The 16,528-nt window shown below is 43.6% G+C and overlaps 1 protein-coding gene across 1 annotated transcript in view; it reads left to right on the forward strand.

Moving 5' to 3' along the window:
* Positions 1-1,331: 1,331 nt before the first annotated feature.
* PDK3 (pyruvate dehydrogenase kinase 3) overlaps positions 1,332-16,528 on the forward strand; it is a 52,694-nt gene continuing 37,497 nt past the window's right edge. The window contains exon 1 of the mRNA XM_084297538.1: positions 1,332-1,622. Within this exon, the coding sequence (XP_084153664.1) occupies positions 1,517-1,622 (106 nt within the window). The 5' untranslated portion in view covers positions 1,332-1,516. The remainder of the gene's footprint in view (positions 1,623-16,528) is intronic.

The following is a 16,528-nucleotide window of genomic DNA, read 5'->3' on the forward strand; positions in this document are numbered from 1 at the left end:
GTCTTCACATGTACGAGGTTAGGCAGCGTTGTTGGGTGAGTTTGTCAGCTGTATTTGTCTGGACCGTGTGTAAGAAGATTTTTCAGAGAACTCAATCTGTTGGTTATGTGACCGGATCCTCCAGGGCAGAGAGGAGTTGTTGAACATCCATTTGATGAGAACAGCAAAGCTCTGCTCTCCAGTGCCTCATTATGTTCTTCAGTCTGTGTCAGAACAGACAAATGCAATTCCAATTTTTATCTGGTCTGGTGAACGTAGGTTTTAAGAAATTCCCAATAAAGCAATGCAGCGACATAGTTTATATTGCAAAAAAAATGTTTTGTGTTTAGAAAGACATCTCCTTAAGTAATTGTGGTCTTGCTATTTTTGAGGCAGAAGTGAAATCATGTTAGGATTACTTGAGAATGTAAAAGGTATACATAACCATGTGGCTTAATTTTTGACGATGTATCATCCTTTGTAGCTGCTAATGTTTGTGTTAATTTGGGGAGAGATAATTCTGTCAGTAATGGGAAAAGATAATACTTGCTGCCACATAATTCTCTAATTCGTTTCAAAGATACGTTGTAGATAAATTGCAATCAAACCCTGAAGAGTGTATAGCAAAAGTTTAAAAACACTTTTCGTCATCTGCCAAAAAAGCTTCAGAATTACAGGAGATGTTTCATTTTGTCAGCCTTGATTACATGACATGTCTCTTCAGGACGGTTATTTCTGTAACCTGCAATTGAAGTGATTTTAAAACGTTTTCCAGCTATTAGAAGTTATTTTGTACATTAGGTCAGGATTTCTCAGCCTCAAATTCTGTAAGGGCAATCACGTTAGGAAGGATGGAGAGAGACATTCAGAACTGAAGAGTACCTCTTCCTCCTGTGATTCGGTTACAAAATTATAGTAATACCTTGAACGTGCTGGGGTTTGTATTGGAGAAAAGATGAAGGAATTTGTGACAACTTGCCATTAGACTCATCTGCTATAGATGGGTCTAAAGCACAGGACTGCAAAGTTGCGCCAGGGGAGGTTTAGGTTGGATGTTAGGAAGAACTTCTTTATGGAAGGGGTTGTGAGGCATTGGGACGGGCTGCCCAGGGAAGTGGTGGAGTCCCCATCCCTGGAGGTCTTTAAAAGACGTTTAGATGTAGAGCTTAGGGATATGGTTTGGTGGGGACTGCTAGCGTTAGGTCAGGGGTTGGACTGGGGGGCACACAGCGGGGCTGAGCGCTGCGAGGGGCTGCCCGCCTCAGCGCCGCGGCCGTTGGGGAAGGCGGGGGGGCTCCAACCGCCGCCGCGCGCGCCTGCGCGGGGGCGGGGGGCGGGCCTGCTGCGCTCGCCCCTCCCGCCGTGCCGAGCCGAGCCGGGCCGGGCCGGGCCGGGCTGGGCTGGGCCGTGCTGGGCCGGGCGCTGGGGCTGGGCCGGGCCGGGCCGTGCCGGGCGTGAGCTGCCCCCGGGCATGAGCGCGGGTGGCCGCGGCGCCGCAGCGCGCTAGGGGCGGCGTGGAGGGAGGGAGGGAGGCGCCATGCGGCTGTGCGGGGCGCTGCTGAAGAGCCCGATCCCCAAGCAGATCGAGTACTACTCGCGCTTCTCGCCCTCGCCGCTCTCCATCAAGCAGTTCCTCGACTTCGGTGAGTGGCAGCGGGGAGCGGGGAGCGGGGGGGTCCCAGGGGCTGCCCCCAGGCCGCAGGAGGGGCGGCAGCCGTTTGTGCCCCCTTCAGGCGGCGTTCCCGGTGCACACCCAGGGGTGGCTCCTCGGGGGCACGGCGCCCGGGCTGGGAGCGGCTGCGGTGGCCGTGAGGGAGCGGGCGAGGCGCTGGGGGTGGCAGTAAGTTTGGCCGATCTGGGTCAGAGGTTGCTGGGCTGCCGCCAGCGGGCCGCCTGCGCGCTGTAACCCCAGCAGCAGCAGCAGGGGAAGGCAGAGAGCAGGCCGTGGTGGTGAGGCGGGAGGCGATCAGGAGTGGAAGAAGGCTGCGAGGTGGAGGAGCCAGCGCCGGGAGTGTTCCTGCCACGGTGCCTCCGTGACGCAGGGGTTTTAATCGTGAAAACAAAACAAAAAGCAGCAGCACGCCTCGTCCTGGGTTGCGTCAAAAAGGGAACGCAGCTAGCACCCATGCTGCCCTCCTCGGCTCTGTGCACGAGTCTGTCTTGGCCTTCCCCACGCATTTCTTCGCTGCTGTGCTCTCCTTACCCAGTGTTTATGCTGCTTATGCCGTGCCTCTCTGCAGCGGCTCAAAACCAGAGTGTCTCTATTTTTGTCCTGGCACTCAATAATTCATTTCGCCGTTGTCTAATTGAACGTTCAGTTTGCGAGCTGTTGCTGGGAAAGCGTGGATATTTGTGAGGCTCTTGAGTTGTGACTAGAGGGGTATGAAGACTTCAGTTTTTACTTTAATGTCTCTGGTGTTCTGGGAAAACATAACATTGTGGTGAAGATTTCCACCATCCCGAGTTGTCCCTGCGGTACTACTTGCTGTTGGATGTCTCTGCTATGCCAACCTTTTAATAATGCTGTTTTTTTTAACCTCATAGTATTTGTATTACTTCATGGTTTAAAAAATGTCTCCGTCTTCTCCAGGAGGAAGTAGCCCTATTTCTTCATTTTAAGCCTGATTTCAGTTAGCTGAAATGACCAGAGTAAGGCCAATATGTTACAGCCTGGCCAGCGCTGTTCTCTGGGTCTGCTCCCAGCTGCTGTCACGGGATGTGGCTGTGAACTCTGGTGTGTGCTGATGGTAAATAGGTGAGTGCAGTCATGCTTGAAGACTGACAGAAAACTGCGCAATCTTTATCATTTAAAACCTCGGCAGAAAAGAAAGAAATGCCTGCAGTTTAGGCTTCTGAGATCACCATGGGATGTGTTCAGGAGTTTACAAGATTAGTAGTTTATGCTGCGTCTTGCTGAAACTGTCAGCTTGATCTTAGTAAGCCGCGTGGGCTGCTTACATCTCCGCTGACTTTCTCTTTAGCGTGCGTGTTTACTGAGGAAACCTGAGTAGGAAGATTACAGTGGCTTAATCAAATAGGTTTAAAACCACGCAGTTACTTAACTTGTGCAGCCCTCGGTGTTGAGGGTTTTGGGTGTTTTCAAGTTTGACTGGAGACTTCAGAGGCCTTGGGGGGAAATTGGCAACAAAATGCCAACGTGGTGGATGTTGGGGCAAGAGCTCTGGTGCTGTAGGCATGGAAAGCTTGGACAAGACTCAGTGTGTCAGGTGACTACATTACTTCTGCCTGAGCTACCCGAAAAAGAGTTTACTGATGGATGGCACGGGGGACGAGCTCTCAAGAGAGCAAATAGGCCAGGCTCGCGGAGCGTGACACTAAGGGTGCAGTTGAGCTATGTTTACCTGGCCTGACTGCTCGATGGGAAGAAGAAATTCTGGTCTTAGGCAGCTGCTATAAACTGATTACAATGTGCATTTAAAAACTGCGCTCACTACAACTTAAACTTAACTGCATTTAAAAGCTTAACTCAGTGCAACTACTGCAAAAAACAGTTTAGCTACTTAAACTAACTCATTAACATGAAAAAAACAACACAGTGAAACAAAACAGAAAGCAATACTTCAAGCAGTGACTTTCTGGTTGTTTTTTTTTCTAGCTGAGTCCTATTTGTGTCCCCATACCATGTTCTGCCCTATGTGATTTACTTTCTGTCAAGTGTGTGACTGTCCTTGTAGCTGCCACAGCTTTGTAAGAGGTGACAGTGTCATGGGCTTGGTACCTCTGTGTCACAAACAGCGCACGGATTGTCTGTGCTGCTTTTTCCTTTTGTCCTGTGTTCGTTTTCTGTTTGCACGCTCTTCTCGAAACTGCTCAGTTAATTTCTTTCCTACTAGTTGCACTTCCCAAAGTTCCTGTGCGATCTCATTCCTTTGCAGTAGAATGACCTTCCGCAAATGCGTTTTACTAAAATAAAGCTTTGACCTTTTTAATGTTAGTGTGTTATTCTAGGTTTATACAGGCTTCTATAATTATTCTGGTCTAAGCCCCTCCACTCTCCCCAACAGCCCCCCAAAACCTGGACTCACACATGTACTTCTAAACTTGGTAGTTACCCTGGAAGCTATTTTGGTAGGCTTCCAAGTGCAGGCATTCCTAAATGCCACAGTTGTAATTGCTAAAATAGCTTTATTGAAACAAGCTTCTAAATAGAGACATTCAGGTGCGGGAGGCTTTGTGCGCTTTTGGGGTTGGACTGTTTTGGGGGGTGGGGGATACCAGTACTGGAGATCTGTATTTTGTGTCAGCTCTGATAGAATATCCTAATTTAAATTTGCTTCATCTGTGCAGGCAGAGCCAGCCTTACAGGAGGGCAGGTTAATTTGGAAGGGCCAGTAGCCTGCCATGGCAGCTACATACATGTACGTGGGTAACTGGGCAGTCGAGCACATCTGGGAAAAGCAAATAACCAACTGGGAGTCTCTGCTGGAGAGAGTGAAGTTTCTGTGTCTAGCAGGGCCTGAGTGTCTGAAAAAGCACCCAGAGAGGCTTGCGCTCACTCCTCCTGGCTTGCTAAGGGCTAGCTTGGAGCCAGGAACCTCACGGCCAAACTATCGCAGGGCTGTGCCCGAGCTAGCAAGTTCTGTGCTGCTGCTGCATAGTTTGGGTCACGCTGTTGACAGTAAACAACTGGCAGCAGGGCTACTAATGAATGCTTCTTGAGCAGAGCACTTGTACTGAAAAGGTTATTTACAAAATAACTGAGCACAAATAAAGAGAAATGATGTGAATTACATGCAATCCTTTGATTATGCGTGAAAGAATCACTTTGTTTTGCTATTGCTGTTTTGTGAATGTACACAGGGAAGCTATGCTAAGGTAATAGTCTCGCTGCTGCTCAGCTGATGAAGTACCTTTTATCAGGTATTGTGTGCTTTTGGAGCTTGTTTAGTACTAAAGCCGTCCTGGCCAGTTGGAGCTGCAGACTTCTGTGCTCTCTGTCTCAAATGTTTTGGATGGATTTTGTAGCTGGGGTTAAACTTGTTTTTTGTTAGCTCCGTATGTGTGTAGGTAAAGCCTAACAGAGTGGCACTTCTCCCCAGCTGTTTGTCATATGGTAGCGATCACAGACCGCATAGTGCTCGTGACTTTGGACAGAAACACCAAGTGTATACTTAAGGAAGAAGACAGCGAATCACGGGCTGAAGGAGCTCTTGTTGTGGAGCGTGGTTTAGGAGGTCCTGATTTCATTGGTTATAAACAAAGTGGCTGTGGCAGCTGCTGCAAAGCCTGGCACTGAGGAGTATCACCAAGGCAGTAATTTTGCAGTCATGCTGTGCTGTGAACAACTGGGGCGTGCGGCAGATAATCACAGCGAGGACACGCTGTCTGGGTGCTGACGTGTTCTGGAGGAAAAGATGAGCAACGGATCCTCCTCGTATTTAAATGCAATCTTTGGTATGAAGTTGGTTAGCTTGTGGTCCCCATCGCACTTACCTGCCTTGAGAAAACGTGCAGGCCTGTTCCAAAGCTGGCAGGAAGAGCAGGCCAGGTCCTGGCGCTGCTGTCAGGTGTTGTCATTTGGGTGTGCAGTGCTAGGTCAGATTCCTGCAGGAGTGTGTACACTTCACCTTGTCCTGTTGGCAGCGGGAAGGCATCAGCGCTGGGACTGGAAACATGATTAGAAACAAACAAAACAAAAAAAAATGACAAGGTAACGAGCAGACAAAATTTGAACAACAAGATTGCGGGGTTGGAAAGTAGAGATTGAAAGCAGCCTGATGTCTCTGAGCTTAATTATTGATCTTCTTTTAGAAGACGGCTATTATAAGACTCTTTTACACACAGAAGGCTTTTATAATGCAACTTTAGTGGAGAGATTGGCTAAGACTTTCACAAAGTTTAGTGCTAAAAGGACCATAAAGTAATTACCTACTGCTTATTGCACGCAGCTGTGTTTTTCTACTGCTATCTGTGTGCTCGAAGACCTTGTTTGATTTAGATGTACCTTCCAGAAAAAGTCTTGACCTGACTGCTAGCCATTGGTATGATAACCACAGAATCTGATCAAAAAGATGAATGCTAGTCAGACATTATTGCCTTTTTAAAAAATCTTACTGGCTTCACTTCCAACCAGCAATTTTGTTACAGCTTTCATTGGTAGGTTAGGATCATTTTGATGCCCAGAATTTTTTCTCTGAGGTATTTATACATCATGTCTCATTTTTGTAAAACTAAATATATTCTTTACATGAGATCTTTCTGGCCTCACGAAAATACCATGGCATTAACTTCTTTGGCTTTTCCAAGGTTTTCAGTATTCAGGTATGTCTGTCAGAGCTTTAAATAGAATCCTGCTATGAGTTTTGCCTCAGTCGGAATAGAATAACTTTCCTTTGGCTTTGTTTTCATATGGACAGACTAGCCTCTTGATCCAGCGTGAGCTGGTTAGGCACGCTGAATTGTCTGTGTACATTTGTGCTCGAATTATTTTGGGAGTATTGCTTTTTGGTTTTGTGGGCACAGATGCTGATTGCACCCCAGTGTACAAAAAGGGGTCTTCTTTGAGAGGGCTGTAGCACAGCAAGTGGCTGGAAGCCTTTGTGTGATGCAACTGCTGTTATTTACAACCTGTTACTATTTACAGCTCTGCACCACTCTGGCATGCAGCACTATTCCCACACTATCTGTGATACCAAAGCTTTTTATAAGGCCTGGTATCGATTGTTTTGAAGGTTCATAAGAGTTGTCCCAGTTAAATAATTTGGTTTGGCAGTCACTATCGACCTGGGGTATGGGAGAGAGAGGTTGTTTTTTTGTTTTTGTTTTTTCCCTTTGAGGTTGTACTCTGTAGTATTAGCTCACAGTGCAGAATTAGATCAATCACAGAATTGTCACTGTATCAGTCACTTGGAGGCTGTTTTGGGAGTGAAGTATGCCTGTTTGATAGTGACTTTTTTCAGAAATGGTTTGCTTTCATTAATCTTATGCTGCTAGTTACATTTTTCACTAGTTTGGTTCTGCAGAGTCCTCAAAAAATGCTAGTGTTGGTTTAATTTTTTAATGATTTTGATTAGGCAATGAATGACTTCGTATTTTTATCAGTAATCAAACTCCATACATTCTGAATTCAATATTTTAGTGTACTTGGAGTACAAATTCTTTAAATTGCTGTGGACAGCCGAACTGTCATATCCAGTTATATTTAAAGCTAATTCCTAGGACGTCAGGAATATCAGATGTGTCAAGTTCTGAAAGCAAAATGCTGATGCAGGCAAAAGATAAGAGAACAGTAGAGCAGTGTTAGGAAGTGAAATGCTGTTCATTAAGCAATGTATGTCCTTGTTTCCAGTTCTCATATATATATCATGGATTGCAGTAGAAATAACAGTAAAGGTGAAAAGGCAAGGGAGAGAAAAGCAGAGAAAAAGATATTTTGCAGTAGTTAAGGAGAACATCGAGATATCATTATGTACTTTGCTGAAGTAAATATCATAAAGACTACTGAGCTCATCTTTGGTTTGATCTTCAGGAGAAGGTAAATAGCATCCAGACAGCTAAGGAAGAAGAAGGAAATCACAGTCCCTCCCACTGGCGATACAAACTGTGGATAGCTGAAGTCTGCTTGCATCCCCTTGGCTCAGTGGATGGCAGCAGCAGTGTTCAATGGCAGTGTTTGTGAGGAGCTGCCCCGTTTCTTTAGTAACTGTGGGAGGCCTGGTGCGGCACAGCTGTTGCTTGAGGGGTTGGTGGCAGTCACCAGCGGTGATGGTCCCAGGGCTGTGGGATTGGACAAACACAGTGCTTGCCTCTTGGGGAGAAGGAGGTTAGGATAAGCCAAAAACTAGATGAGTCATGTTGACTTAAATAGCTGAAAAACTGAACGACGAGGTGGTGACGTAATGCCCAGATGAGCAGCAGGAGATAGCGCGGTGGTAAACAGCACGTGTGGAGTAACCTCAAGATGAGCAGTAGGTGTACAGCACGGCCAGGAGCTCAGCACCCACACAGCCGCCTGCCTCCCCTCCCTCTTCCCCAATGGGCGGGGGGGGAAATAGGAAGAGCAACCGTGAGAAAACTCGTGAGCTGAGAGAGAGTTTAGTAAGAGAGGGAAAGAGGAAGAGAAATGAGTGATGGCAAGGCACTCACCTCCTCCCGCTAGCAGGCTGGTGCCCCGAGTAGCAGCTGTCTTGGAAGACAGCCCCCTCCCGGCTTTCTGTTGCTGAGGGTGACATTTTGTAGTGTGGGACAGCCCTTTGGCCAGCTGGGGTCAGCCACCCTGTCCTGGTTGTGTTCCCTCCTGGCTTCTTGCCTACTCCAGCCCACTCACTGGGAAAGAGAACCTCGAAGCTGCTGGGCAGTAGCAAAACCACTGCTGTGTCATCGCCTCTTGTTTTGGTCGCAGATCTGAAGCACAGCACCGTGTGGGCTGCTGTGAAGAAAGCCGACTGTCCCAGTCAGACCAGTACAAAACCTTTATTATAATATTCCTCGTATATGCAGCATCTCACCAGCAGTAATTAGTTCCACAGTACTCTTCTGTGGGTAGAGAGTAATGTTTCTGTGATCCAAACCAGTGTAATCAGTGCTAGGATTTGGCTTTGAATTTAAGAATCGTTTTATCTAATTCAATACCTGCCACATTAAAGCAGCTTTTCTTGGTGCCAGTTATCCTTAATATACTAATGTTTTTTTTAAAAGCTACCATTTTCCCAAAATTGCAGAAGTGTTTTGTAGTCTACTACCTACCCTTCTTAAAGCTTTTGATGTTTTTGTGCGTCTTCCTGGAGTCACTTAAGGGTCTAATTTTTCTTGTTGGAATAATAAGCTGAAAGGGAGGATTATTTTATTAGAGCGCTGAACCATGACTCTGAAACATTTTCTAATGCTCTTTGTGTGTTGTAAGAGGCTATTCCATTGATCCGTCTGTTCCCTGAACTTCTGAATGTAAACGTGACATTCTCTAACGTGTTGCTTTGACCTGTTTAAGTTATTCTTTTCCCTGGGTGGAGGCCACGCTTACCGTGTACACGTGTAACTCTAGCACGTTAGTTTGTAGTCAGTGTAAAACAACACAGGATTGTAAATACCTTCACTGATTTAATTCTTTGATGTCATACACTTATGCAAATTTTTGTGGATTTTATTTTCCAAAATTAGGCTGTGCAAACAGAGAAAGAGGAAAGGTTAAAAAATATGGAATAATGGTGTTTTGTTTTTTCTTTTAACCTGCTAACTGCTGCTACTTTGTTCTATTCCTTTCTCAAGCTTTTAAAAAAAAGTGTGTAGACTGAATAAATATTTTTAGATTTGGTAACTAATAGTGGCAAGGATGAATCTTCTGATCTTTTTGTAATGTATTTTGTAGAGCATTGAGAGCATTTTGTAACAAGATGGGTAACTGCTTAGTTAACCTCACTGAGACTGAAGGGAAATGACACCATGTGTTATCGGTGGTATTTTTATGTAATTAGTGTTAACTGTGTGTCTTTGCTCATAAACTTTAATTTTATTTATGCTGGTGATTTAGAGTAACTTCCCCTTTGGCATCTTGACTGGGACTGGAGAATAATGCAGAGATTTGTATTTTTCTGAAACAGTTTATGGGAATTATGGACATTTCCCCTAAGGGTTTCGGAGTAAGTTCTCAGAATTGAGGGCTTAGGGAGGCTGTTAAAGCTGTGGAATACCCAGCTATGGCCCACAGCGTGAAATACGTTTTTGTGGGAGGTAAAAGTGATTATAAGCTCAAAGGTACAAAATCAGTCCTTTTCACAGTCAGTTTATTATAATCAAATCTGATGGAAGAGCAAAAAAAAAAATAAAATAATCCAGAATAAAGTATCTTTGGCTTGGTGTTTTAAGCCTCCTCTACATTAAAAGTTTTTTTTTAAACAAAACAAAACAATTACTTTAAAGGAGGCAATAGCAAGATGGGGAGTGGGCTCTTCTCCCAAGCACCAAGTGATGAGATGAGGGGAAATGGCCTCAGCTGCTCCAGGGCAGGTTTAGGTTGGGTGTTAGGAGACATTTCTTCACTGACAAGGTTGTGTGTGCGTCACTGGAACAGGCTGCCCAGGGAAGTGGTTGAGTCACCATCCCTGGAGGTATTCAAACATGTAGATGTAGAGCTGGGTGATGCGGCTTAATGGTGGATTTGGCAGTGCTAGGTGAAAGGTTGGACTAGGAGGTCTTACAGGTCTTTTCCAACCTCAGTGAATCTGAAAATTATGGGTCTCACCAGAAAAAAATGCAGCGTTTGTCCTGTCCAGTGTCTCCTATTTAAAAGCTGGGGAGCCTCTTCCCAGTGTAGACACCAGTTGCGCTGCACCTCTGCCTTTCTCCGGGGCTACTCCCTGTTCGTGGCCTAGGGCTGTTACTGGAAGAGGAGCTGATGCTCTCTGAAAGGCCACTTTCTGTAAGAGGCTGCTGGTTAGGGAGTCTTCGGGTTGTGTGAGTAGCTCCAGGCTCAGGAACCAGGCAGGGACCATGGTTTCTAAGACTGTTTTGGTTCTTTGCCCCTCGTATATTGTGGGTAGTGCCTGTGACATAGGCAAGAGAGCTTGGCTATTAATTGGTTCACCTGACTGCCAGCATACCCCCAAATTGCCCTGAGGACAGACAGCCTTGGGCGTATGTGAATTCTTCTAAAAAAAAAACAAAAACCAAACACAAAACAAACAAACAAACAACAACAACAAACAGCCTGTGGGTAATTGTTTGAGCACCTTTGCTTTAACCTTTATGGATTGCTTGACTACTCTTTTCTATCTTGGCAAGTGCTTTAAAATACTTATTTCATTAGAACTGAGTGGTGAGCAGCTACGTATTTTTAGGTCAGGGAAGTTTATTTTAAAATATGTATGTATCTCTGTTCATTTGTGGTGTTTTACGTAATAACTGGTGCTGGCTTACAGCTGTTATGAGTGGTTTTCTGATGATCTGTTCCTCTTGAGAGACAAACATCTTGCCTAAAATCTCTCCTGCGAAGTGAAGGCTGTGGTTCTGAGTGACTGCAGTTTGGCTAAGGCTTTGACAGATCGGTGATGTGTTGTTCACCTGACCCTTCATTCTGTCAGCTGTTCCTGTTCAGCAGTGAATGAAGCTTCTTTCTAACAAAACCAATGCCATGTGAAGGACCATTCATTTGCAGCCTGCTTACTGGCGCTGGCAGGGTGCTAGCATGCAGCTAATGTAATAATGGATCCAGTGGCTCCTTCCGTGTTGAGCTGTTCAGGCACACTGATGGCAACCATGTGAGGTTAAATATTCTGTCCTTAACTTGTGTTAAGTGAAAATCCGAACTGACTTTCTCTTAGCACCTGTGGTACTCATCTGTATGACCATAGTAGTCAATACGCATACGGGTAAACAAGCTGATGCTTCAGAGATTTTTTTAAGTAAGTGGAGACATATTTTTTTTTTCTGTGTACAAATTGAACAGTAGTTATGATATTTAATTTTAAACTTCTTAAGTGGAAATGTAGGCCTCTGACTCATGGAAAGGATTTGGGATGATCATCTAGATAGAGAAATAAAGTCTAATGTGTTCTCATTAGCGAGCGGCTCCCTGAAATCTTCCTTTGGAAAGTGCTACAGCTGGCCTGGCAGTCAGAGTGCTTGAATCTGTTCTTAGTCAGATTGCCTAAATCAGAAATGCGTTATTAAACCCAGCTATTTCTGAATGCCAGCTCTGGTAAATTGTCCACATGATGTGATGCATGACTGCTGGAAAGCTTAACTCAGAAGCTAACTGGCACGTGGGCTTCTTAGTTTGGGTGTGCTGAGAGTGCTTAGCACTGAGATGCCACGGGGCACAATTCAGTGGTCATACGGCGTTAACAACTAACCTCTCATCTGCGAACGTAACTATTTTAGGAAATAGGGAATCCAATTCAAACAGCTTTCTTAGGGGCAGGCTGTGGTAGGGAGTGAGTGTCAGCAAGAGTAAGCATTTCCGATTATGGTGTGTGCGCTTTTTCCTCTTGCTTCATCATCCTTATTACATCTAGCAAAGCCCTCTCTTAAACCAAGCAAACAAACCCTGTGTGCTTTTTGTGGGATTGATGTTTTTAGTGGTTGCTGAGATAAATCCCTAGAGAGTGTGCTGAAAGTCTCTATTCCTGTCTGGGAATAGGAATGATTTTGGAGTACTGGGTGGTGTGTTTTTTTTTATTTAGCCACATCTGTTGGTGCTATACAAGCATAGTTTGTTTACCTTTAATATATAGGCCATGCTTCTGAAATGGGGTATAATCAGTGGAGATCATAGGTCCTTGTTTAGCTCTATTTTACTAGTTTCAGCAGCAAGATCTTAATTTTAGCCTTTGCACAGTCTGCTCTGATGCCACGATCTTATTGGATCTTTTGAAGATTTCTCTGTCTCGCTGTTTCACTTTTGTTTGTCTATGCAGGAGCTAAAAATACTCTGGAAGTCTAACAGAAGAAGATAGATGTGGTTGATCGCTTTCCTTCCTGCTTTCCTTTATTTTGCCCTAGAAAAGAACCAAAAGTAGTTTCATAGATATAGGAGACAAAAGGCTTCTGATCTTGTTTTATGGCTTTTGAATGGAGCCTGCCCTCCCTGACATACAGCGGGTGGGACTTTCCTGCTTTAGAGCCTTGCTGTGGTGTGGTGTCTGATGTTTCAGCTCCATGTCAGGTACACAGCTAGCGGAGAGAACTAGACCTCTAGGTGCAGAGAAAAGATAAAAAAGCATTTCATTTATCTTACTCCTGTCTCCTCTGTCAGGTGATATATAGTAGTTTCCAATACTTAGAAACTGCTGCTACTTTTATGATCTGGGCAGGGCAGGCCAGTACCTGGTAGGGAAGTGGCAGCCGCGTTAGGTTTATGAAGCAGGTCACTTTGATCTTCATCCGTGCTCCTGTAGCCTGCTCTCACGTGGGTGTTTCATGAATGGGGGAATCTGGCAGCTGAACTGAGCATTTGGTAATGTTCTGGAGGGACACGACTTCATGGATTCTCGCTGCGTTTCTGCCTTCTTCTGTGGTGAAATCGAGGTGCGTATGTGCCCTCTTCTGCAACTTTCTATATGTGACTAATCCTTTTGTGATCTGAACTTTGGTCAGCACGGTATTTTGTTGGCAGTTTGTAGAATTTGTCAGAATTGAATTTGCACCTGCTGCATGTGTGTGAATGGTCTCTGTGTTGTTTGTGCTTCCTGTTGCAGGATCTGGAACAAATGTTTGTTTTTTTTCACTAGATCCAGCTTTGCAACAGTTGTCCAACTCCATCTGTACAATGGAAGGAACTGAAAAGACCCTGCTTCAGAGAGAGCACTGTCATGAAAGTTCATTCCTTCCAACTGGAAAACGTGCATATATTTTTTCCCTACCCGCTGCAGGTGTATGACCCCTAGAGCCTGAGTGGACCTTGTTGTCAATGCTATATTTGCTCCCATTTCTTAACAGTAGGGGTGAAAAAAAGATGAGGTAAAAACAGGAAAGAGAAGAGTAAATGTTCAAAGTAGAGTTAAATCCCAGTGAGGGTTAAATAGAAAGATTGGTAGAGAAACCTCTCTAGAAACACAACTGTGCTTCCTGAATTTCCCTCAGGTTGAAGTTTTCCTGGTGATAATGTTGACATATACCCCCCTCAAATGTTCCACTTTTAATCTTTATCCATCGGATGGTATTGCATTTGGAAGACTTTAATGCATTCAAGCCCGCTGTTATGGCCTGTGTAACTCTGATGCTGATAGAGCATGTTTCCTTTGTGTTTTCTTATCTTTTTTCTGTCCCCTCTGATACCCGTCTCATTAATGGTGTGGTTTGTTTTTGGTGGAAATGTTTTGGTGGAACGCTTTTTCACATATAAGGGATTTTAATGTTAGATGCCACCTTTTGGGTGACCTTCTTGTGAAATGTTAGTGTCCTACTGTTTTATTTAGGTATGTTTACCTGTGTTCTCAACTGAATCGGAAGTTGCAAGGGTAATCAGATCAGTTCTAATCAAATCAGTTCTTCAGATGTGTCATACTTCATTGCAAAATCAAATGTACCATCATTTTTACCATCTCTCTTTTTGTCTGTAGTGGTTGCTGACTGCTCCAAATGCAGCAGTGTGGACGTACCGTTCCCTCTGCATCGTTACAAAGCGTGCCTGGCTTGTTTCTACCATGGAAGGATGTTTGTTGAATGTTGTTCACTGACCGTAGTTTCATGGCAAGTCCAGGAGATCTGGATGCTGCTTACGTCCCTGTTTGGATGATACAGATTCTCTTTTACCCTATGCTGAAGGCTGTATCTGTTCTCTGTTATACCAACTAGTACAAGAGCCTCAGGGCTGGTGGCACAATCAGTTCATTGCAGATTTGAAGGTGTCAGAGGGGAGGGAGCTTTTCTATATGACTTTAGTATAGTGTAGCTGACTAGTCCAGACAGGTGAGTGGTTCAGAATATTCAGGACGATGCAGCCCTTATTAAACAGCCTTTTTTTTTTTTTTTTTTTTTTTTAAGATGACTTCTTCCACAACTGAACCTTTTATTGCTGTCTTTCTGTCAGAGTAATTTCTAACATGTAGCTTAATCTATGCAGTCTCTGCTTCATCTTTACTGATGCTGGTATGCTTCAAAGTTCTTACTTTCTGCTTGCTTTTCTACCTGTTTCTACCTTCTTTTTGTATGTAATCCTCCAGTTCAGTCTTACCAGTGTTGGACAGGGTGGGTTATTTTCATGTGTGCTTTTCCTTCACCCTCTTCGCTCAAATTCTCAGCTAAGTTGTAAGCACCATAGGCATGATCTGGGAGTTTCTTAAGCATCTTGAAAGTGTAACTTTCATTAAGAATAGCAATAATCTAGAGACAATCCAGGCTGAATTTGAACTAAAATCTACCCCTTAGAAAATAATCCCTAGTAAGTGTTTTTCTACCGTGAAGAGCTGAGCTGGGCTGCGATGTTTCCTACAGCAGCATAGATCTATACCAAGAGGTATTCTATAGGTTATATTTTATGTTAATATATAAGTTCATGAAATACTTCTTATTGAGGGAAACCTCTTTCAGTGCCTGTTTTAAGGACCTGACCTCCGCATTTTTCCCTCCTTAGAGCACCAAGGCTGAAGTATTATTCAATTGAAATGAAGTATCGCTGTATGCACAAACAGTGGAAAATGAACATTGAGCACATGCATAAAACTGGGAATCCCATATATCAAGTGATGTCATCTTGTCCTTTCATTGTGCCTCTGTGCATAAGTGTTTTACTTTGATTAGAGGCTTCTAATACTTGTATCTTTATTTTTTTCAAAAGCACACTTGTAAATAATTTCAGTTTTATGTGTGGTGTGCATTATCAAGAAGGTAGAGAGATCTAGTTTGCTTTGCATGTCTGGCTGTGTAAATGTATATATATGTATGAAATAAAACTGATGCTGTACCCTTTAATGTGCTTTTTTTTGCTGTTTTGCTTGTGTTAAGCATTGATTATCAAGTTCAAGTTAATTCCTTCAAGTCAGAAGGAGTTTAGATGAAGTATAATGGATTCCAGAAATTACTTGCATACTTACTAATGAATGATTCAAATTTGCAATATTTCAAATATATCTGTCCTGTATTCTTCACAAAAGCATTAACAAAGCAGAATATTGCTTAATTCTTCAGTGGAAACTTGGCAGAGTTTTTGTCTTCACAAAAATCAATTCAGAACATGTAAAAAGTGAAATAATTGCAATTCCGATGCACCGTTCTGAAAGATTTTTATTTTCCTAATGCGGAATCTCAGTTATCTGACAGCTTAGGTACCTTAGAAATGGCATTATAATCTTTAACCGCTCAACAGTTTGAGAGGAAAAACAGTTATTGCTGATGAATTTCTATACTCGCAAAAGTTTTTATCCTTCATGTTTATTTTTTCCGTTAATATGTTCAGGACTGGCTAAAATATGCAAAGAAAGGATCTGGTGACTTTGTCTGCGCTTCTGACAAGTAACTAGATACCAGAGGGTGATAGGTCAAATGCTTTAATGAAACATTGCCAGTAGAAGTGTAGCTAGAAAAAGTTTATGAAATAAACTGGATTCAGACTCTGTTTAGCTGTAGAGGTTCCAAGACTTCCAGGTGCTGTGGCATGTTGGGTTTTCTCTCTTTTCCAGCGTTTCTAATATCCTGTATGTGACATTGGGAAATTCAAGCTCTTGCTTTAATTCACGGGTATATCATAGTGTGGGGGCTAAACCACAAATTAGGTGCTAATATTGGAAACCTATGCGCTCTCGATTTAAGGAAATAACTCCTTAGCTTTTAGTCTTGAAATTAATATCTTCCATAATGCCTGACTTGCAGAGAACTTTCATTTCCTTGAAATACCACTCTAGCATGTTTTCTTTAAAATTCTGCTTTTTTTTTTTTTTTTTAAATCCTCTCCAATGTTTTACTTTTAGGCATTAAAACTACAAGTTGAACAAACAGCTTTTTGTTGTGCTCATTTGCTGCTAGTGCTTGAAATCTAGAATTCAATTATTTGACCACCAAGCAGAATCACATAGAGCCATGACTACAGGAACTTCATTTAAAGAAAGTTAGCATGTACTGATAGTGAAACATTTGTAAGAATGAAATGTTAACCTGG

Source organism: Netta rufina, assembly GCF_964035555.1.
Source record: "Netta rufina genome assembly, chromosome: 1".
Classification (NCBI taxonomy): domain Eukaryota; kingdom Metazoa; phylum Chordata; class Aves; order Anseriformes; family Anatidae; genus Netta; species Netta rufina.